The sequence below is a fragment of the Poecilia formosa genome, unplaced genomic scaffold (assembly GCF_000485575.1).
Source record: "Poecilia formosa unplaced genomic scaffold, Poecilia_formosa-5.1.2 Scaffold656, whole genome shotgun sequence".
Classification (NCBI taxonomy): domain Eukaryota; kingdom Metazoa; phylum Chordata; class Actinopteri; order Cyprinodontiformes; family Poeciliidae; genus Poecilia; species Poecilia formosa.
This window is the reverse complement of record NW_006800595.1, coordinates 135,068-159,137: the sequence shown is the minus strand read 5'-3', so window position 1 is coordinate 159,137 and position 24,070 is coordinate 135,068. Positions and strand designations below refer to the sequence as shown.

At 37.0% G+C, this 24,070-nt stretch overlaps 1 protein-coding gene across 8 annotated transcripts in view; it reads right to left on the bottom strand.

Moving 5' to 3' along the window:
* Positions 1-24,070, bottom strand: part of gria1b (glutamate receptor, ionotropic, AMPA 1b) — a 125,928-nt gene that overhangs the window by 37,112 nt on the left and 64,746 nt on the right. For 6 of the 8 annotated variants that reach the window (XM_016666072.1, XM_016666074.1, XM_016666075.1 and 3 more), the window contains exons 3-5: positions 18,013-18,252; positions 6,533-6,717; positions 1,770-1,823 (exon numbers count right to left, since the gene is read on the bottom strand). In XM_016666072.1, the coding sequence (XP_016521558.1) occupies positions 1,770-1,823; positions 6,533-6,717; positions 18,013-18,252 (479 nt within the window). Of the gene's footprint in view, positions 1-1,769; positions 1,824-6,532; positions 6,718-18,012; positions 18,253-19,126; positions 19,144-24,070 lie in introns of those variants that run through there. The other 2 variants (XM_016666078.1, XM_016666079.1) reach the window with 2 other exon arrangements.

Below are 24,070 nucleotides of genomic sequence, written 5' to 3'. Positions count from 1 at the left end.
GTCTTAATGTGGCTCTGAAGGTTCAGGTCAGAGTCCATCACTACCCCCAGGTTTCGGGCTGATCGTGTTACTCCTTTGTTTTATTTGTGTTACATGTCCACCCACTAGGGGCACTGTTATGCCAGGAGCATATGTTATGGGTTTGTGTTCTTCTTCGGTGCTCTCAGTCTGTCTGTTCGTGAGATGCACATGGCGGAATAAAGCTGAGTAAAGAAACGAGTTATTTCTTTTATTTAACAGATCGCTGGTTTTAGTTGTAATAACTGAAGCTGAGCATTGACTCTAGTTCGCTCCTCTTTAGGTCCAAAGATAATAACTTCAGTTTTGTTTCTGTTCAACTGGAGAAAGTTTTGTCTCATCCACACATTTATCTGTTCTAAGTATCTGTTCAGTGATTGGATGGGTTCAGAGTCACCTGGTGACATCGTGATGTAGAGCTGGGTATCATCTGTGTAGTTATGGTAGTTGATCTTATTTCCTGTTATAACCTGAGCTAGTGGGAGCATATAAATATTGACTAGGAGGGGTCCTAGGATTGAACCTTGGGGTACCCCACATGTGACCTTTGACCTCTCTGATGAGAAGTTTCCAATTGAAACAAAGAAATCCCTGTTCTTTATGTAAGATTCAAACCTGGACCGGACTCAAGCACTAGACCGGAGAGTCTGACCCAACTCTCCAGTCGATTCAGTAAAATGTTGTGGTCAACAGTGTCAAAATCTGCACTGAGGTCCAACAGAACCAGCACTGTGGTTCTCCCACAGTCTGTATTTATGTGGATATCATTGAACACTTTTACAAGGGCCGTCTCTGTGCTGTGGTGAGACCGGAAACCAGACTGGAAGGAGTCAAAGCGATTCGTTATTGTTAGGAAGTTATTTGTTTAAAAACTGCTTTTTCAATAACTTTGCTGATGAATGGGAGGTTGGAGATCGGCCTGTAATTCAGCAGTAGTGATTTGTCCAGATTGTTCTTTTTTATCAGTGGTTTGATAACTGCTGTTTTCAAAACCTGGGGGAAAACACCTGAAGAGAGTGATGAGATCATTAGCAACGACAGGCAGGACTTTCTTAAAGAAATGTGTGGGTAGGACATCCAGACAGCAGGAACTGGAGCTTAATTGACTTATAATTTCTTCTAGGGTTTTATAATGAAATAGTTGAAATTGGGTCATTTTTCCTGCATTTGTTTTGTTTGGGCACAGCATTGGTACTGGCTTTGTAGAGGATGTGCAGATTAATCCTCTGATCTTTTGAATTTTCTCTGAAAAGAAACTGGAGAACTTGTTGCAGGCATTAGATTGAAGTTCAGGTGGTAACATCATAGGAGGGTTTATGAGCCTGTCAACAGTAGCAAATAAAGCTCGAGCATTTCCTGTCAATTAACTATCAAATAAAGGCCACTAGAGCCGATATAACCTTTTTAAAAAAGTAATTTATTTCTTTTATATATGTATATTGCATAAACTCTTTGGATATTGGTCTTGATCTATTGACACTTCGTCTCTTAACAGTTGGGAAAAAAGCACATCTGTTCACCTTCTCATTCTTCATTTTTTCCCCCACAATCAGAATATTTAGTACATTTTATTCATCTTAATGGTAGAAATGCCAAATGCCAAAATAAAAATTTATCTTCACTAACAATCCTCTGTCACTTAAACTGGAAACAATTTCCCCCTCACTGGAAACCAATTTTCTTCACCCTTACACTAACAGTCAGTCTACTGGTTTATATTCATCAATGGCTGTTTAGAAACTCTGACTCACCAAGTTGGCCAGGATGTAATGGTAGTTCTTCAAGTTTCTCTTTTGAGCTGCAATCTGAAAAGACAGAATTCCATCGTATTTTATCTGTTAATGACATTTTCCTGATGTGTTTAAAATAAAAAAGCATCCATCACACATTAATCACAATCAGTTCTTCATCACCATCGAAAAGAGAGGGCAAGAAAACAGGAGGGTACCCTTAGATTTCGAGTCATGATGATGCTAGAGGACGTTTGAAGATGCAGAAAAAAATGATTGTTGAGGAGGAGGAAGAGCAGGAGGCAGCAGAAAGAGGACGAGAGGAGGAGAAAGAAGCAGGTGTTAGTCATTTCTTTCCTCTGTGGTCCAACTTTTAATGAGCATCAGTCAGTAAACATTCAGGAGCACAGCTGCTCAATTTTGAAGGAGGAAGCTGTTGGAACCGCCCTCCGCTTTCTCCTCCATCTTCCACTTCCTTCATTCCCTCTGCTGTAATTTGAGTTTTATCCTGAAAAAGGATAAAAGCAATCAAATCACATCAGAGCTGTGCTCCCTATGAAGGCTTCCCAACCATTTCAGCTTCTGCTTCTTCACCCTTAATGGAATGACATCGATTTGCTTGTCCCAATATTTCAAACAGCAAAGTAGTGATGTCACCATATTTCAGGCCTAAACCTTGGAGACTAGAACAGTTTAGGATCAACTTTAAATCTGTGTTCTGAATGCTTTTCCTAACTCTTTTTGGCATGCAATTAATGCAAGATCAGACTTTGCTTTTCTATAACCAACCATTTCCAAGTTACCTTTAGGATTAATGTTACCAGATTATTACCAAATAAATTGAAGAAAAGAGGCTCAGTTTGGAGGTTACTTCTGGAGAAGTTAAGATCAAAGCAGAAATAAAGCAAACGAAGTAATTAGAATAAAACTTTATTTGATAAGTGACTTTTTAATTAAAGTGTTTATTTTTGCTGCAAAGTATTTTAATGAAATAATACAAAATGTCGCCCGGTAGTTGAAGAACTGGATTCCCATTTGTTTTGATCAAGCCTCAAAAACAAAGTAAGGAAGATATTTCCTGTAATCTATGGAGAATTTAAGGAATTTATATTAATAAATCCCAATAACTAGTCAGATTTCCTCTGGACTGACAAGTCATATTTAAGCCTCTGCCCAAAATTTGGACTAAGTTTGATAGCAGCAGATGGTCGGACATTTGACTGATACGTTTCAAAGTTCCAGAGAATGGCTTGTCTCAGAAAGATGAGTGGGTTTTTTTGTTTAATATGTCTTATGGACTTTACATTTTTTCATCTTTTTATTGTCTGCAGTTTTTATTCATCAATACATAAGATTGTTTTGATATACCAACAGTGAACCATCAGCAAAAGCCACTTGAGACTTAACTCACAACTAAACTGAATGAATCAAGCTGAAGTCAAGAGGAACAGCATCTGATATTTCAAACAAGTTAAACTAAATTACTTAAGCCAGAAAAAGCATTTGAAGGATCAGAACAGCACCTGGCTCTCAGGTTAGTCTCAGGTCAATGGAAACAAACTAACAATTGGTTTTAGGTTACAGTTTGTACTGAAAAGGTTTTACTTTCCTAAAAAATATGGACAAATAAAATCTTTTTCTGTCTTGTGTCTCCTGCTCTCTCTTCTTTATCTCTCTTCTGTGCTTATTCTTGTAAATTTTTCTTTCTTTCTTGCTGATGCCAGTCAATTATTGCTGAACCTGATTTCAAAGAGCTCTGTTAAAAGCAAAACAGCTGCAGAGCACAAATGTTCAGCGTCTCTGATCAGTGAGCAGATAGTGGATCCAACAACTGGGACAAGCATCATCTACCTAAATGTCTGTGTGCACTGGGATGTTGGTCAGTGACAGAAATTTCACAGAAGCATGGGTGGATAATGAGATAAAAAGACACTCTTCACAAACACGGAGTAAAACTGCCTCTACAAACATATCTGAATGTGAATGAGCACAATCTGCTGTAAAGGGACATCAGTGTGAAACCCAATGAATTCCATTTGTAAAGAATACTATGATGGAGACACATCATTCACACTGAACATCTCATTCAGTGTGGAGCTACTTCCTTCTTGAATGTCCGATATCCTTATGATGTTCACATCTTGCTGTTACCAAATCCTGCTCTCCCAGAAAAGGAGACAATAGTCCACTGCTCTCTTCAGATCCAACTCTACTTAATTTCCGAGGTGACTTGACAACCACTCAACCATATTCATGTTCTTACGGTTTCCCAAGTAACTATTTCAAACCTTCTATTTCCTAAAAAAACACTCACTGACCAATGTCTGTCTGCAACAGTACAGCTACCTCACATTACCTTGGCAGATGGCAGATGTACATGGGAGACCAGACAGTGACTTTAGCAAGTTAGCCAAGAGGCTCCTGTTTGAAGAAGTGTCCACACTCCCTCTTAAAAAAGCACAAAGACGACCAGCTGTGAACATCAGGATCGAGTGGATTTGTTTGTCTTGCAGCTCTCTCTCTGAGATCTTTCTGGGTTTAGTTTCTAGTTCAGCTCATAGCTGCAGAGATGTGCTCACTCATTTCTTAAGCAACCGTCTACAGCGCGGAATCATTTTAAAGTAAACATCAGCTCCACTTGCCTAATCTGAAAGGAAATATTGTTCCTTTCCAGCCAGCTTTATTTACTGTGTTGTGGTGTAGTTTCAGAAAGCGGTTGCTTGTTTGGACAGTACTGTCAAACTGACACCAGCACTAATGGGCTCTTAGCAGCTGGCAGACAACAGCTGCTCTCCAAAGGAAGAAAGGAGGATGAACAGACTCCAGTATTTTAGCTTTGAGGCTAAAATAAAGAAGAAGTGGTCAGTTTTTACCACATAGTGACAATGCAGCAGAAAGCTCGCTCTTGTTTTTCAGCCCTGTTCTGGTTTATCAGTCTTTTAAAAAAATCATTTAATTTGATGCCTAATTAATCTTTGTCTGCCATCTGGTTATTACAGCATGGACTGCTGCATATTAACGCCTCCTCTCATCCTGGATTTGTATCGGGGTCAGCAGATCATTGCTGCATCGATCTGTTAGAATATACTTACATTTATCTTTTTACTTTGGCGATTCTAAAACAGTGAGCCAATTACAAACTATCCATCCAACCATAGTCTTTACCCGCCTGTCCTTGCAGGTTCTTCCCTATCTCCAGCAGTCATTGGTTGAAAGGTGAGGTAAACTATAATCTGCTTTTCCATGACAAATGTGTTCTTTGTCGCTGTTCTGCTAATGCAAAAAAAACAACACAATTTTCAATTCCAGTGTGTCCAATAAATAAAAATGTAATTAAAACCACATGTGAATAGTCTAGTTCACATGATAAGTCATTAAAAATCATGGCACAGACAGATATAAACTATTACATGAGATTTAGTCATAATTCAGCCATGGCACTCCATCATCTATCAGTTATCAGAACAGCCGTCGGCATCTTATTCAGGACCGGGAGGGACAAGCCTCTTACATCTGGGAGCAACTACCTATACAGTGTTTTGAGGAAAATTGTAGCAGGCGATTTGACAGAAGAGCTATGGATTCAACACTTTTGAATGACAGATCATTTTTTATGAACTGTGTGATGCTCTGAGATCTCTGGTGGAGCCAGTTGTTCATTGTCCAAAAACCCCCAAAACAAACCATCATCCTCCTACCACTTACTGCTGTGTTTCTTCATGGTTTATGTCAGAAGTTAACATCCAGCTGTTGATCATGTGACTCATGGGATTTGAACAAGGTGTTTCCAAAAAAAACCCACCTCATATCAACACAAATACTTTTTTTTTAATCAAAAAACATTTTTTTCTCTAAATTGCCGTGTTTTCTTTCAGTTAATTTATTTTTGTAATTTAAATTTCATGATTAGTAAAATATTATTAATCTGATATTAGCATCTTCTGAATTCACAGTGAATTTGCTGGGAGCACTGGAAACATTGGCAATTGAAACATTTTTGTTTGGAATATTTTCCAGATTAATGTGTAATAGAAACTGCTTTTCCAAGGTCATTGTTTATGTCCTCAGAATGTGTTAATACACAAGTTCCAGAACGGCAAACTGTTCTAATATAGGAGGTCACACTGATGACAATAAATTAATCAAGTACATTTAATTAGAAGAACCTGGTTGCTACTTTCACTGTTAACCTTTGTTGAAGCAGCAAGAGATGAACTTAAATAGAATGAACTGTGTTGCAAGTTTTTCTATAATGGCAGTCATGTTCTCAACTGAGTCTCTCTGTTTTCAATGTGATTCAACATATGCTGTTTTGGTTTTTAGCCAATGAAACCATTGATTTTCCATGAATTCATGCACTTCACCACATACTCTAGACAAAGTGATTTTTGGAAGAAATTGTTTAAGAAAATTATGCATTTTAATTTTGCGTGATGGCAGAGATTGTTCTACCAGCTCTTTGCACTCTGTTTGCTTCTGTTTTATTGTCATTTCCCACGTATCATTCATGGGTGCTAAGGTCTGAATATAATCTGTAGCTAACTTCTAATAAATGAAGAAGTACCTTTACATGACATTACAAAGGTTTATTCCAAACTTTCTCAGTTAACAACAATCAGATAAAGGGTTCAAACCTGAAATTACATGGAGCCACAAGTAAACCAATGGTTGGTTTAACCCCCACAGAGCAAAACTTTTAACGTACAGGAAAATTACATTGACAAATACTTGTTTTTAGTTTTAATCTGATGGGGAAAAAATGTGTTAATCAGTGAGCCTTTTACCAGGTTGAGGATGTTGTTCAATCGTTCCAGTTCACAGTCAATGATGATATGAAAGTCCTCCTTGTAGTCAAGATCGGCCAGGAGTTTGATGAAGGTCTTTTCCGTCATTGTGTCCAAATTAGCGGAGGTAACCTGCCAACTGCGCTCTGCTGCTGTATCAAGGATCCTCTGTAGCACTGTCAGACCTGAAGAAGACTAAATTAATCAATTCACCTGCAAATCTGTAAAAGGGTTCAAAGAACTGTTACATGCAGATCTTCTGATCCTCTAGTATCTGCAAATTTCCTATTGTCTGTTTGTTTCAGAATCACACATCATTTCTCTGCAGATGATATTCAACTGTCTCTAGAAGAAGCATCAGTAGGTTTTCTAGAAAAACTACTGATGCAAGAATCTTCTCTTGCTTTCCAATTGTGTGTTCCATCCATCCATCCATCCATCCATCCATCCATCCATCCATCCATCTTCTTACACACTTATCCCATTGGGGTCAGGAGGGGTGCTGGTGCCCATCTCCGGCTGTCAATGGGCGAGAGGTGGGGTACACCCTGGATGGGTCGCCAGTCCATCACGGTGTGTGTAACCTTCATTAAAATGTTCTAGTTTAGTTTGAACCTGAAAATTTTAGCACAGTCTCATAAGCTCCAGTCTTAGTGCTATTAATTATCTCATGACCAACAGCCATTATTGAAATGGTAAATCAAAGTTATTGCTAAGTCTTGTTAATTTTTATTCTCATTAAGAAAAGTCCTTCAAACCAAGGTCACCTATTATAACTTCTGTTTATTTTTAATTTACATTTCATGTGCATCCTTATTTAGTTTAGTTGTTTCTTGGTTGTTTCTTTGTTTTGTCTTAGCTTGCTTAGGTTGTTTTTGTTATTTATGTAAAGCATTGTTCTTATTGTCTATAAGAAGTACATTTTAAATAAAGGTTGGTTTGCTATTTGGTTGATTTTCTTTTTGAATGTTCCCAGGTTGGGAATCTTAATAAGCAGATTAGATACTGTAAGTGTTAAATACATTTTATTTTACTGCAATATTGGATACAGTAACTGTAATAAAATATACTTATTTACATATTATATTTGAAATTATATCTAAAAGTTCAGTTTTTGCTTAAACAATTTGAATGAACTAAGATAGTGAGAGCTTATTGCATATCCTGCTCAAGCAGTTACCCTAAAAATAGTTAAATTATGAAACTTGTACAAACTCACACTGTGATTGCAAAGAAATTCTACAAATAAAATCAAAATGCAAGATTGTTGGCAGTAATGACACGATCCAGATCACTTATGTAGGTATTTAATTTATTAGTCTTGTTGAACTTAATTCAAAGTGTTTTAAGATATTTATAATTACTAAGTCTGTTAACCATGACCATATTTTATTTTAACATGTTTGACCTGGCTCACATTTTGTCTGCAGTTTTTTTGTTGTTTTTTTTGTTTTATAAATAAACCAATGGATTATTTCTGTCAACGCAAAACAACCCAGGTAGTCCCTCAGAGTAAAATCATTTATCATGAAATGTATTAAATAATTACGAACATCTGACTTGACAGATTTACTGACTTTTGACTTCACAGATTTTAGTTTTTGATATTGTTATTTAATCACATTCCTTGAAGAGTTTAAGTAAAAACTGTCCTAATGACATCCCTCTATCCATCTATTTTCTTCTGGATCGCAGGGCTTGAAGTTCCAGGAAGAAAAATCTGACATTTTCTTTTTAGTGACATTCTCAAACTCATTCTGCAGATCCCAAGATATTGCACAACAGAGTCTCCATTGCGTTTTGGGTTTATCTCCTGGTCTCCCAGTGAAACATGCCTGGATAACCTCCAAGGAAGAAATCCAGAACAAACATCAATTACATGCAAGCTGGGTGGAAGGTGGGGGCATGTTTAATTTCTTTATCAGAATCTGTCTTTAGTTTAATGTTTAATTTCTTTATCAGAATCTGTCTTTAGTTTAAACAAATTGCAAAAACCGAATAATAAAGACTTGATTCATGATGTTGAATGAAAAGCTAACAAATCACCAGTCCTTTTTACGGTGTTGTTTTTATAACTTGTTAGTTCTCAGTTGTACAGGTTTTATATTTTAGTGGTCTTCATTTTTAACCATGTTGGCAGCTCTTACCCTTATATATTTATTCACATATCACAGAGTTTTTAATGTGAAGCTGAGTAAGGAATGGCTCATCAAACCGAATGCTGAGCAATTCCTCCTCCATTTTTAAAAAGGGAGACCGACTTGTGATATTTGCCGTGTGCCTCAGGCTGGAGCTGACCCTGAATGAAATTCTAGAAGGCAGCTTCTTCACACCAAAGGGCAGCAGACGTGCTTTGTTTTCATTCGGGAAGTCAGCTCTTACTGAGAAATATAAATAAACTGCCTTAGATCAGAATTGTCAAATAAGTTCTGTCAATCCAAGTTTTTCAACTTTTCTGCCTCCTTATCTGAGGTGAGATCAATTAAAAAAAAGAAAAAAAAAACATTCACTTGAACACATTTAGAACGTCAGCAGTAATGGAGGCTTCTCTCAGATCAATTTGTCTAGGGTATATTCAAATTTTTCATTTTTTCTTTTGTATAGCAAATCACATGAAAATCATAAAATATTGTGCAAAAAAATAAGAGATGCAAGTAAACAGGTGTACAAGCTCATCAACAACATGAGGAGTAAAGTTGAACATTAAATAAATGTATATACCTAAGTAACTATACATAAATTTATATCAAAAACACATCAAGTGTGAGGATTTGGGTTTTCACTGTTTATTTTGGCTTCTGTTCCTTGTGAGTCTCTGTGTTGTCCTGTCAGGCCCTGATTGTTCCCAGGTGTGTCTCGTTCCCTTGATTAGCCCTGTTTGTCAGTAGAACTGGTTAAGTCCTGTGTCGGTGTCAGCTCCAACTATTCGGTCTTAACTCAACAGTTGCTACCGGTGTTAAGCGCTAGCTTTGTTCTCTGCCGTGCTGCCTGTTTACTGGACTGTCGAGCTGTTCATTAAAATTCTTCATCATCATCATCACCTTCATCCTGGGTCCTGTCTGCGTTTCTCCCTCACCGCCAAACCATACGAATCATGACAGTAAGTAAAAACAGAAAAGAAATTCCAACAACAATAGTGTGAAAGCTAGACACACCAGCCTTCACTCTTGTTAAGGTAGCATTATTTGAAAACTACAGATATCCAAAGCTCCATCCAGTATCAATCAGCTCATTAGTTGTTTTACACTTGAATAACAACAAAACAGTTTAATATTCAGCGCAGCAAGTAGAAAACTGATAAATTCAGTATAGAAGCAGACTGAGGAGAGAAAAATTAGTGAAGCCAGACAAGGATAGTTTTGCCAAGAGAGCCGTCTGGGTGTCTTATTAGGCTACAGCAGGTTACAGAATCCAACGAGGTCTAGCATTTGTAGGCACTGCAACAATGAAAGCATTCCTTATAGACATTTATGGAAACAAAATCAGTTCCTGCTCATACTATCCAACTCAATCAATCCCAACATCTCTCTTTTCTATTCTGTATACAAACACAGCTACAACCAGAATGTCACAGAACAGATGGCAGATCAAAATCTGACATAGATCTGATATTAAACTCATGAGATGTCAAACCATTGCAGTAAAGAATCAGATACTGTACAACATAGATTGTTAGATACATTCTGCTCAAGTCCATGTACCACAAGTAAATAAATAAAGTTTAACATATAGTATTGGTATTACTGTAACAATCAACACAGTAATTTGTATCGTTGATGTCTTTCTTAGCAGCTTATTTATCATTTACTTTTTTAAAAAACATTGAATAAATAGGTCAGAAATTCCTTTGATATTTTTAGAATCTCTCATGGCCGCTGAGCTTAATATGAAACGGTGGAAGGTGAAGATAATTCAGCTGTCAATTATTATGAGTCGTTGCTCCCAATCAAATATGAGTGCTTATTTTTGGCATTGCTCACTTCAGATTTGTCATAAAATAAACCTTGTTATGTTCTAAGTTCATGAAAATATCTAACACCAACTGTTCTATTTTGAAGCAATAAAAATAATAAAAACAACAGCAAAAACTACTGAAGAAATTATTAAGAATCCACTTTTTTATATTCCAGTTTTCTCTATGTCTTTCAACAGCTTCATTCAAAACTTGGCTCAAATTGCTCCCACTTTCCCCTTTCCTCTGGTCAGATTACTGTCTAAATCTAAAATCATATCAGCTCGCACTCAAAATGGAAGTTATTACCACTTGCTTCTTGGGTGGCTATTGTGCTGTAATATAACTGCCCAACTATGTGATACTGATATTCTTTGGAAACTTACACAAGATTGCTTTGGTAAAATTGTTGCACAATAGATTGAAAAACTAGACCAGACAATTGTTCAAGTGAAATTAAAGATAGTTTTGACGAAAATGAATTTCTCATAAAATCAAAGATTTTTAGCCAGTAATGAAACCTTCTGCAGTTATCTTTCAGCACCACATAGCTTTCATAAAGAGACAAATTTGGTAAAATCAAGATATGCTAAATGACGACATTATGTTTAGAACAAAAAGTTTCACCACCAAGTGTTCTGATACCAAGGACTTTCAAACTGAATGGAATGAATAGAGTTTCAAAGGGGAAAGAAACTGTCCCTTTTTCCCCACAAGGCAGCTACTCATTACTGTCCATAAACGGACTACTGAGGCTTCTTCCTGCCTGCCAAGTGTTAATGATAATGCACAACATTCAATTAGAGACTGCGGAGCGAGAAAACAACTGTGACAGTGCATTAGCCACCTGGACCAAGACGAGAGAGCATAAAAATAAACACAGCACTCAGAATGAAAGAAACTCTAAAAAGAGAGCTTCATCTAGACCCTTCATTTACATCTAGATCCTAAATTGCTTCAATTTTGCTCTAGTGTTTCAATAAATATAATGCATAAGGGGAAAGGAAAAGTGAGGAAGGAAAATGTAAGAAAAAAGGATAGCACAAAACAGGATGAAGACAAAAAAATCTAAGGAGAGAAAAAATAGAAGGAGCAACGGTAACACCAAAAAGAACATATAAAAAAATTACTTTATTAATTTTTCAAATTAAGCTTGAACATTAATGCCTCTGTCACACTTCCTCGCGAGACAACATACTTTCACATTAGTCTTCACTATAGCATACACTTCTTGTTCCACCTACTCCCCTGCTATTCAATACTGCCTTCACATATAAAGATTTGCTGACATCGGCATGTCAGATGCTTGAAACTAAAAGTGAAAGTGAGGCTTGACAAACTTTCTGGCTGGACCAACTCAGAGCACTGAAAATGCATTCCTAGATAATCTGTAAACGTGAAAGTGATGTCACAACTAAAGTAAAGTTGTTACTTTATTCTGACAATGCAGACTAAAGTGTGAACTCCACAGTATCACAAAACACAAGAACTATTCTGAAGGGTAACATCAAAAACAACAAGACAGAACTGGACTTTATGTTCAATAAAATCCCCTCAATTTTCTAATTATCAGACCCACATACAGTAACATGCACTTTTCAGTACACAACCATACACAGCAAGGAAACCATGTGACAGCAGAAGAATGAAGAGTCTGTCATCACACTTTGGTTAAAAAAGTATAATTTAGGGACCATAAAACTCCCTTTATTTGTTGGCAACAACAAACATCAAAAAGACTATGAAAGAGGCACAAACAGTTCATTAAAATACTTTTTAAAAAATCCAATCCTGACTGACTTCCACCTTTTATTTACATTTCAGTCAATCCATTTCAGCTCCTGCAAACATCCAAGTTCATAACAAAACACAAAATGTTTAATAAATGTCTTTGTGAACTGTTTGGTTAAACATGAAGGCAAAATTACATTTTTTAAACCTGCACACAAACAGAAGAAGAAAAAGTGCAGTGCTTTGACTGTGTTTGCTGGTGCGTAATGTGTGTGTAACAGTGTGTGAGTGCATGTTGTGTGTATGAAGGTTTGTTAGACTAGCGATGCAGCAGCAGTTACATCAACCACACAGAGGGGGAAGAAAAAACGATTTATGTTCAATTACCCGCGGTTTGTTCATTCGGGTCGATGCTTCCTGCTCTCCACTTTATTCCTCAGCTGCTGTCTCTTCCCGTTTTTTTTTTCTCAGAATGTAATTTTTCTGGTTGTTGGTTTTCTAGGAGTCTCTGCTGTCTTGTTAAACCTGCACAAGGGACTAAATGCCTTGCTCAAAGGCACTGTAACCCAACCAGCTAGATAAATAAGAAGAAAATGACTTCTAGATAGTGAGGAACATGTAAAAGCTCTTTCAGTTCTCTGGACAGTTGAAAAAGGCTAAAAGAGGTCGATACAGCAAAAGGAAAGAAAGAAGAGAAAGAGGACATAATGTCACCGGTAAGATTCAACATGTATTTGTAATGATTTGTGGTGGTGAGGATGAACGCAGAGACCCAGGTAGTGATGAAGATGATGATGAATTTAATGATGAATGTGGCTCAAAACAGTCCAGATCAGGCAGCACGGCAGAGACAATAGCACACAGCTAAATACCAGTAGCAACTGACAAAAGACTGAACAAGGAGCAAAGTAGCCTCAGGACTATCCATATCCAGTTCAACTGAGAACTACTGACTATGGACATACGACAACAACCGACAAGGATCTGACAAAGGACAGAGACAACAGGAGGGCTTAAATACACAGGGAGTAATTAGGGGAACTAGACACAGCTGGGAAACAATTAGGGAGCAGATAGGGCAACAGAGACTCAGGGAACAGGATCAAAAGACACAGAGAAACCTAAACTAAACATACAGAGAACTCAGAAAAACCTAAATCCCGACAGTAATGGCTGTGAAAAATGACGCTTTTTAGACAGTAAGGAGAATTATGCAAAGATTCCCAATGATTAATATACAAATAAAATAGAGTATTAAAAGACAAGAAACTTATGATAATCCAATTTATCAGGTCCTAGAATGTGACAGCATTAATTACATTTTTAAAATGCTGACAAATCCCACAGCTTCAAGCAAAAGCAGGAATTAAAGATACAGTATTTTCAAAGCATCAAATTCCAGAGGAAAACAAGAGGACAGAACATCAAAAAAGAACACTTGAATCAGCAATTAATAATGTCAGATTTTCTAACAAAGTAGAAAAATTGTCAAATTATTCCCCTCCTGTCCAATCAAAGAAGGCTTCCTCTTTTTATCAGTGTGTTCAGGAAAGGCTTTGTGAAATGCACTGAATGCATACCACATCCCCCCTCACTTTCTGATCTTAAATCCTTTTTGATTTCTAAGTTTGAAAAAAACTAATTATACAAAAGTCTATGTTTTATTTTTCTTAAATTAAACATCAATGACTTTGGTGGCCATAAACTGGGACATTTTTGATTGATTTAAAGCCAGACAGTGAAAAAACAAATTAAGTGTGGGTATGACACAGTCTGTGTTAACATCTTGTTTCAAATCTGTCAAAATTATGACAAAAACTGTGGCGACATCATGGCTTCTGAATATATATCTTTAGTACGTTTAATTCTGAAGATTTCCCACTGTTGTAAAACTGACGAAAAATAAATGTCTCTTTAAGATGGGCCAAGTACAAGAAAGGCAAAGGAAGAAGAAAGAGAAAAAAAGATGTACAAATTGCGCAGAGCTGGGAAGGAAACAGCTTTGACAGTGTAAGGATGTAACCATGGCAACAGGATTATGGGATGAGACAGAGTTGACAATTTTTACATCTGATTGTGAGCTGATTAAAGGTCAGAATAGGAGTTTGGGTTCATATATATGAACATATTAATGTGATTAAGGACAAGACTGCAGATGTGTATTTTCACTGCCTGCACTAACACACACACATGCACGTACGCACGCATAGACACACAAAAATACTATGCAGCAAATCATTCAAAAGGACACAACATGCCTTCAAACTCTGTTTGCTGTTAACACTGAACTGATGGATTAAAAGAAAAAAAAAACAGCAACCTGAAATCAGACGAGACAGATGGTTTTATTTTAGCATGTGATGCATATTCATTGTAGATGTTACATCTTCCTTTATAGTTGATTTTGTATTTTCTTCAATACCATAAGAAAAATGGTGAATTAGAACCACTTACACCCCCAAACCCTTTTTTCAAATTAAGCGGGCCCTTGGCTCTGGACTTCAAATGATCATAGTCAAATTGTAATGAAAACACTTTTGGTAACATCTCTATAACATACACTGGACTATTAGGGCCATCAAAGATTTAATATTGAAAAGTTGTAAATTTGTGGAAATAAAGGGGCTAGTTTTATATGAAAACTAAAATAAGTACTAGGCAGTTATCCAGTATGTAATCGCTAGGTTGTAGATGACGTAGCACCAAAGTCACGCAATGTAGATGGAGGGCAGGACGTAAACGCAGCCTGTTTACTTCTGTTGACCCAGCTTCAAAATGCCTAAAGTCTGTGTCCTGTACGGTTGTTCCAGCCATTTTAATAGAGAGAAAGATAAATATTATTTTTGTGTTTCACAATAGAGTTAATTTAAAAAACAAAACAACTTACAGAAAAAATACGAGATAAGTGGATCAACAATCTACAGCTGAAAACAAGCGGTGTGAAAACTAACAATGCCAGAGTTTGCAGCGCCACTTTCTAACAGGTAACAATCGCGTTGTTTAAAATGTATTTTCAGATATTTTATTGGATAGTTACTTAGAAAAATAAGCATTCACATATAAGATTATTTATATTATTCTCGCACCCTGGCTTGGTCAAACCATTTTATGGTGTTTCTGTAGTTCGCTGCAAATAGTTGACCAACATTGTAGAAATGCAGTATGACTCAACATTAGCATACAACTGCAGCATGAATTTGGGTTTTCATAAACTAAATAAATTTACAAATAGATACAAGCACATAGAAATAACACAGGTTAGCTTGTTGTTTGTTAGTCGTAGCATTGTTATCATAAACTAATTACTTTAAATAGCACAACTCACTACTCACCCAGGAAGAAACAAGTCGACAGTCATTTACTGCATCTTTTGACTCTAATTGGTTGCCCCAACCTGAAACTAAATAATAACTTTAATCTGGCTCGCTGTATAATATGAGGTCTGCTGCACCAGAGTAGCTATGTCGATCACCTCAAAGCCGGGTAAATCCTCAAGATTATATGACAAGTCTTTTTTTACTGAGACAATATGGATCATATCCTAAATATACACATATTTTTTCGAGCTACCTCATTTGTGCCAGCCCATTTTGGCATTAGCAGGGATGTACTCCTGGTGATCCAGTTTGCTCTGTTTCCTGACTCTCATCGAAATTACACCTGTCATCCGGGTCACGTGTCGAAAACCCAGCAAAAGGCAGAGCACAAGATAATGTTCTTCTGTGTCACATGAAAATTTCATGACGACACAGCAACAGTGATAGTATGGTTATAATTTGGAAATAAACTGTAATATTTATTTTTGTTGTGTAATTTCTTCTGTTAAAACTGAAAATAAGGATGGCATAAATGTGGCAGTTATTAAATCATAAAAATATAATTTTAAAGAATGTCAACTTAAAATAATTTCAGTTTTTAGTCTGATCTTTATTTCATTAAGCAATCATTAATCGGCAGTATAACGCAATTTTGTGTACTGATGCTATAGCTAGTTAGATAACATAATAGAATATTTTGAAAGTCTGTTTGGGTCTGTTATTGTAAAATTAATCTGTAGCATCCAATAATGATGCTGGCCCCTTTAGAAAATGAGATTCTCTCTGAATTTCAGAAAATTACTTCATTTATAGATTTTAACTTCCTGTGGGGAATATTTCAGAGAAAAGGTTTGTATTCATGAAATGATCTTGCTGAATAAACTGCTTGCTATTTGCATCAGGACTCTTCTCAAGATATTTCTTGACAGACAGAATTTGACTCTGAAGTGGAATCACAAATTTACAGATATACTTGAGGCTTGACTGGGGGTCATTTTATTAAACACATGAAATTGTAAAATGTTTAGTAAGAGCTGAAATTTTGTAATTTCACTAAAATTCAAAGTTTTAACTATTGTGTGGTAATTGTTTGACATGTAAGAATATTTCAACCTTACCTTAGTGATGCTGGTCACTTTGGCCCTTTGTTGTTGTATTTCTAAGAAACTTGAATCATTTTTCCACAGACTTTTGGTACCCAAAGAAACTGTTTGTAAAATTGCTTCACATTGACACTGCATCAATTCGGAGATGTTTGTCACCCACTTTGACAACCAGTAATTTAAAAATAATTTTGTAAATATATAATCCATTCATATTTTACTGTAGAGAATTGTGATTCCAAAAAATATATATCCAAGATAGAGATTAAATAACATTGCTATATTCAAGGGTGGTAAAAACAATTAATGAAAATGTGTAGTAAAAAAAAATAAATAAACAAATAAATATAGATTAAATCATATTTTAGTATTTCATCCCTTAATGCAGAACTCACATGTTAAATCCCTGATTCGAATTTTTTAGATTGATGTTAAATATGTGTCACAAATGTTTAAAAGATAATGATAAAATAAGCGCATGAACTGTATGATAATTCACTTTGTTTTATTTTTTACTCATAAATGATCGATAAGATGTTTATCATTACACATATACCTGTTTTGCACTATTTACATTTCAGTCAAACATATTTTATGTTGCTGCTCCTTCATTGTGAAGTTAATGCAAAAAATATTTTTTTAAAAATGTAGAACAAGGAAAGTTCTATTTTTTCATTGTATATTTAGTTCTCTGAACTTCATGGTACCTTATGTTCTATCCTGATGCCACTATAAACCTCTTTTTTCTTATATGACAAACTTAAGCTAGTACTATTACTAAACTTGGTATATATAATGTCACATGTGAAGAAAACAGTTTCTTAACAAGCGAAAATGAAGGTTAGATGAAATTGCTGTGCCTGTGTATGAAATGGGGACAGATTGGTGAAAGGACCTATAACCACATTACCCAGTGCTCATAGTGACATACTAACCCTAACCCTAATTTGATACAATAAAATTTTCAGAAATGTGATATTTTACAGCTAAACCCATTAAATATGTTGATATTTAATGGATGAGGTGGTCTGATGGCATTACAGTTACAGTATTGACTGTCATGTCAGATAATCAAGGACTTTTCCCTTTTTTTTAAGTTTCCTTGTTTATCACAGTTGGCTAGAGATGGGTATTACATAAATTAGAGGGTCAAAAGAAGAAATGTATTATGACAGATTTGTGTATGACAAAATCTTCCATACTATCCATGTACAGAGTTTGCATGTCTGCAAATCCAGAAAAACTTTTTATCATTTGGACATAAAGCAGTTTGAAGAATGTCTGCAAAGTAATCTCTGACATGGAGTGCGTGAAGCATTAATGTGCAATTAGCATATGAAAGCAATTTGTCCTGCATGCTGTGTCTTGTGCTCTCACCTGAATCAGAGCTGTACATGTAGACAAACCTTTTCCATTTGAAGTGCTCCAAAAGGGCCATGAGGGGCTCCTGCAGCTGGGGCCGCAGCTGCAGGACGAACTGGTTGTTGGTCTGAACTGGGAATGACGGCGTGATGAAGCACACGTGAAGAGAGCCACAGAAAGACATCAGCATGTTGACCGTCTTCCGGTCATACAGGCCCATGATGGTGTACACACCCTTAGAGAACTGGGAACAGACTGGGAGAGACAGGGGTGTGGAAGAAGACAGGTCAATAAAGGAAATGTTAGTGAACTTCTTGATAATATATTCAGAGTTTAACATATTGATATAGTCTTCTTTTTGAATTGACTTGCATAATGTTGCAGGCCACAAATGGAAGCAGGCTGCAGCTACTCTTAAGGCAGGCATCGAAATGGTTGAATAATTTCAGGGTTCACTGTTGATAAAAATAAAAAAAAGCTAATGAAAACAATTGGATTTCATGTACACAGCAAATTCGAAATAATTCAACTCCTAGCGAGTTGAATTAAGACTTTGAAAGTGTTAATGGTCCACTCTTGATCGTGTTAAAATAACACTTATGAAAGTGTTATTTGTGATAGAGTTGAATCAACACTCTCAGTAGTTGAAATTTAACACACATCAGTGTTGATTTACCTAACACTAGCATGTAGTGTCAAAAGTTAACATTATGAATGTGTTCATTTAACCCAGAAGTGTTAAATGTAGATCAACATAGAAATATAAAATTTAAAATACAACTGGTAGGGTGTTCTGTGGTGGCGCAGAGGTTAAGCACAGCCTACATATGGAGATCTTAGTTCTTAAAGCAGCTGTTGTAGGTTCGCTTCCTGGCTTTTGCTGCATTCCCTCCCCCCCTAACTCCATCTCTTACTACCCATTTTTCTGTCAATTCACTATCAAATAAAGGCCATAAGAGCCAATAAAACCTTTTTTTGTTCCAGAATATACCACTGGCCATCAATAATCCCCAAATTCATTTTAAAAGACATTAGACCAGCACCAGTTCCAGTATGTAATCTACTTTTATTTCAAAACATCAAACAGCACTGACAGCAATATACAACAAAGGTCATTCATTCATGGTACTTTGCACTGAAGGTGAAGTGTGCTTTGAAAATTCATTGGAAGCAGCCATGGATGGTCTTGTGATCACTGATGGTGAAGTGTCTTTGGTGCTGCTCTTGTTTTCGCCAACATGCAAGAGGAAGGGCTGTCCTGGTTCCACACCAATGAGGAAGGCTTTAACACTGGCTCCCATCTTTGGCAAAATGCTAAGAAGACAAATAATAAAATTTATTAACTGTATAGAGCACAGCTACATTCAAATAGCAAACAAAGCCAATAAGAAAGTGCTTCTACAAAGACCTAGGATCATTTGAGTAACACATACCTGCACGTATCTGACAACATGGTCCACAGTTTGACATGAGCTGTTTTGGCATTTTTCTTGTGGCCTTTGGACGTAGGAAGAAGAACATGAACCAACAGAAGAATGCCTGTTTATTCCAGCCTGGAAGGAAAAACAGGAAATATAGCAGAAACATTAGGATAATAAATAAATATTTTAAAAAGAAGTGTGAGCAAAACTAATCAGACCCACCTCTGTGTGTGTCACCATCATATTCACTCAAATTACTCTGCCCACCCGGTTTAGCCTGGAGAGAATTTTTTACCACCTACAACATAAAGCATAAAAAGTCAGAAATAATTACCATGAACACAACTCAGACATTAAGTGTCACATAATCACTAGGTATTACAGAAATTAGTCAGCTTACAGAAACATTCTGGACAGCATTAAAAGTGGTGCCAACCCGTCTGAAGAAATACCAACATGACATTACTAATAAAGAAAAAACATTTAGTCAGTTTTTAGATATGCCACAGGTTCAAAGCACCAGAGTCAAATGGCTCAATTGCCTCCTCATTGTGTAGATAAGTTCTCCAGAGTCCTGCTAATCACCTAATTATTCTATTCAGGTGTGGTGCAGCAGCGGCACAAATGTTGCAGGACAGTGGTCCTCCAGAAACTGGAGTTTGACACATGGGTTAGGGTTAGGGTCTACAGCCAAAAACTTAAAGAAAACGACCCCGCAGCTAAATAATGTTAACTCAAATGGCCTCCAGATTTTTCTGACAGTTTTAATGTTCGGTTAACCACCCGACACCTCATGCTACCTGCTTGGCTAGCTTTAGCTGCTAACAAAAATAATAAACAGTTGAATATACTGTGATATCCAAACAAATAAGCATACGTTAAGTGAACTACGTATATGAATCAATACTCTTGCAAACATAAAATGAATGCATCTGTAACAGGTGTTGCTCCCTCCACAGCCTGAGCTTCCATAAAAGGGAAGCTGGAAGGGTGGTGGCCAAGTGTCAATTTCCTGTGTGTGTGACCAGGTGTGTGTTGGGCCCACGGGTTCCACTGTTTGCCGTCTATGGTAAAGTTTGGAGGAAAACTGTTTTAAATTGATCCTCTTAAATAAGTCTGTGCTGACGTGGTGTTTTTATACAGGGCCACATTATTAATGACGTTTTGGCGGTAGCGTTACCTGGCCGTGTGGCTATTCAACGCCGCAGGTAGGCTTTATACATTTGTCTCTTTTAACCAGATTGAATTGTAAGTGTTTTTATATTGTTCTTATTTGGTAGGGCTACACCAGGGGCCTCATGCATAAAGTGTGCGTGTGCATAAAAAACTGTACGGTCCCATATTTTCTGCAAAAGTCGGCATGTATAAAAATTTACTTTGCGTCAAGGTTTGCGTAAATATACGAATACTTTTTCCCTGGCGTGAAAATGTGCGGCAGCCACGCAAACTTTTTCTGTGAACAATATCAAACCACAAAGCATCAAAACTCACCTAAATACACTGAAATCTGATTACATTCAGGGATATTTAGACCAAGAAGCATCAAACCGATGTTTTTCATGATTTTAATATTTTACTGTTTAAATGAAAACGGCAACACCCAGACAAAATAAAGAAAATAAAATAACTAACCAAGCCACTAAAGTCCCAGCTAGAAGAAATTGCTTGCAAAGACAGCGCAAGTAAAGGTGCGATTTCAGAATTCCACAACTTTATGGCTTTGAATTCCCCAGAAGACTTAACATTGAAACTGGAAGCCTGGAAATCAGTCCTGGGAGTAAACTTGTCACAGGAGGATTGGCAGTCTGTCTGTATAAGGGTTCAGAAACAAACAGTCAACTCTCGCATAAGGTTACTGCAGTACAAATGGTTTATGCGAATCTATATTATACCAGTCAATTTAAATCGGTGCAATTCTAATATACCAGACATATGCACAAAATGTTTAGAAGAAAAACGGACTTTGTTTCATTGTATCTGGGAATGTAGGGAAATTAAATTTTTTTGGAAAGCAATAAAAGAAACTGTAGAACATCATGTCTCAAAAGAGATTGTACTAGATTCGTTTTTTTCTAATTTTGGGTCTGTATCCAAAAAACTCTTTGTTTACCAAAAGTGAACAACTGTTGATAGATATGTGTCTTCTAGAAGCTAAAAGACTGATAGCACTATTCTGGAAGAGAACAACAGGACCAGGTATCAAACAATGGACCAGGCACATGCTGAAGACTTTACCTCTGGAACGCATAACACATCTTCAAAAAGGGAAAAGCAAATTATTTGAAAGCATTTGGAGACCCTTCCTGAATTTTGTTGAAGGTGTGTGTTGGGATCTGGGGTGGTGCTGCTGTTTTTTTGTTTTTTGTTTTCCCCCTTTTCTCCACCAGAGGGCAGCTGGGATCCATCCTGGAAGGGGTGACTGACAGTGGCTGGTTACCTACGTACCTGTAGGTTGTTTATCATCAAGAGGGGTATAAGAAAGAGTGACAGCCAACACTTCGTCGCCAGAGTGTTTTGCCAGTAATGGTACTCAAGGCCTCCTGAGCTCCTTGTGATTATGTTTCTCGTGAGAAATTCCCTAGTGATCTTTTTGTGTCCTCTTTTCAGGTGATCCATTGTGACGCCGTGACTGATTCCCACTAACAGTCTGAATACTGGCAGTTTCCCTGTGCTCCATTCTTCTCGTGATGCCGTGGGCATTACCCACTGGAAGCCTGAGTTCCACTTACCTCCAAGCCGTTGAACCAAACCTCTCTGGATTCCTCTGTTGGCTGGCTCCTTACTCCTCCGACCTGAAAGGCAGAACTGTTACCTGTCTGCCCTCCACCGTGATTCCTCTCCCAACGCTGTTCCCCACCGACTCACAGCCTACCTACCTTTGTTGAACGCCACCCCTGTAACCTCAGTATTTCCCTCCTGCATACTACTTCCTCCATCCAAGTAAGCTCTCTCGCCGATTCACTATTTAAATCCTTCCCATCTTCAAAACTCACCTCCTGCTTCTCTCCCATCCAACGTTCCCGATTCCAGAAGCCACAAGCTTTTGGATCTGCAGTTTTAATTAATAATAATTAAAAAAAACAATAAACATATTTAATTGATTTCCTGTTCTCTGTCTCATGTACTGCATGTGGGTCAGAAAAATACAACCCACTATGACAGTGTGGACTTGTCTCAAGACGAAGAAGCCAGCTAAAGACAAGATTAATGTCAGACCATAATGTTAAACTAGGGAGCCTCAGCAGTGGACTATTACCTCCTGTATACTTAAAGGAATTTATGCAGATGTGTATCTAAGAGGGTGTTAGTTGGTCTTGTTGACTGTATTGGTTATATGGCAGATATATCTGTAAAAAATACAATAAAAATATTGATGGAAAAATATAAATAAAAATAAAAATATGTGAAAACCTCGCTCGAATGTAAATAGTACTTTTCCTCAGTTTTTGTCTCATAAACATGTAACGCATTGGTCTGTGAGGCGAAGCGCATGAAATTGCATCTGCGGGGTAATTTAATTCTCACTAAAAAAAGAAAACAGGGTTGGATCAGCAGATTAACTCAAACCTGCTGATTAAAAATAATCAACAGGTTTGATTATTTTTAAGGTGATGGAATCACACGTATATAAGTAGCTGCACAAAGGTGAGCTGAGTAATTATGGAGCTTTGGCTCTGATGGAGAACATCACCAATGGAAGGATTCAGAGGGCGCGATTGATCAGAGATCATATTGATCTGCTGGGAAATGATGATGATGGTTTTTTAGCGTTTAGATTAATCCAGACTGATCATCCTGGAGCTCTGAGCAAAACTTAAAGGAGTCGTCGTGCGGCACCGGTACCAGTCCAGCTGCAGCCATCCTTCAGCCGAGCTGCCCACTTTGTAAATGCGCCTTATGGACATAAAGCAACTTCATTCTGTAAATGTACAACTTATACACATGATTCTACTATTTAGAATAAATGTCCAGATTCCCCACTCAAAGCACTCTCTGACTCGGTCTGTCTTTAAATCCTGGCTGAATGCGCTGCTGTTCAGACAGGCATTTGCACGATGTCTTTATTTTTTATTTTTTTAATTTGGATTTGTTTCTTCTTTAAAATACATTTTTATTTTTGTGAGGTGACATTATGTGCCCTCAAAGCACCTTTTAAATAAAATATATAATTATTATTATTATAAATACTTATACTGCTTCAAACAAGGATGTTGTCATGGTTATTCCTTCACATGGTGACAGACTTCCGGGTATTTATAGTAATTTACATATTTATTTATGGGTGGCAAAAGGGCGGACCAGCTGTTGCGCACTATTTCCTGCGAATTAAGATTAATAAAGGAAAGGTGCGCAGCCACGTGCGTGCACACGGCTTTATGCATCTGATTTTTTTTTGTGTGCTGCACTTTTCTAAATTTTTCCGTACTCCAAGTTTTAGTGTGAAAACTGCGCAGTCTTTTATGCATGACGCCCCCTGGTCTGTACATCAAGGTTGACTTTAGAGTTGGTGTGTGGTAAATAAACCAAGGAGTACTGGTATGCGATGCTGGTATGCAGTGTTTTTAACGTCTTTTAGATTGATTTGATTAAAGTGATTTAATATACATTTAGTAATTCTTGTATTTTTGTTTTTACAGTTGTATCACTACTTC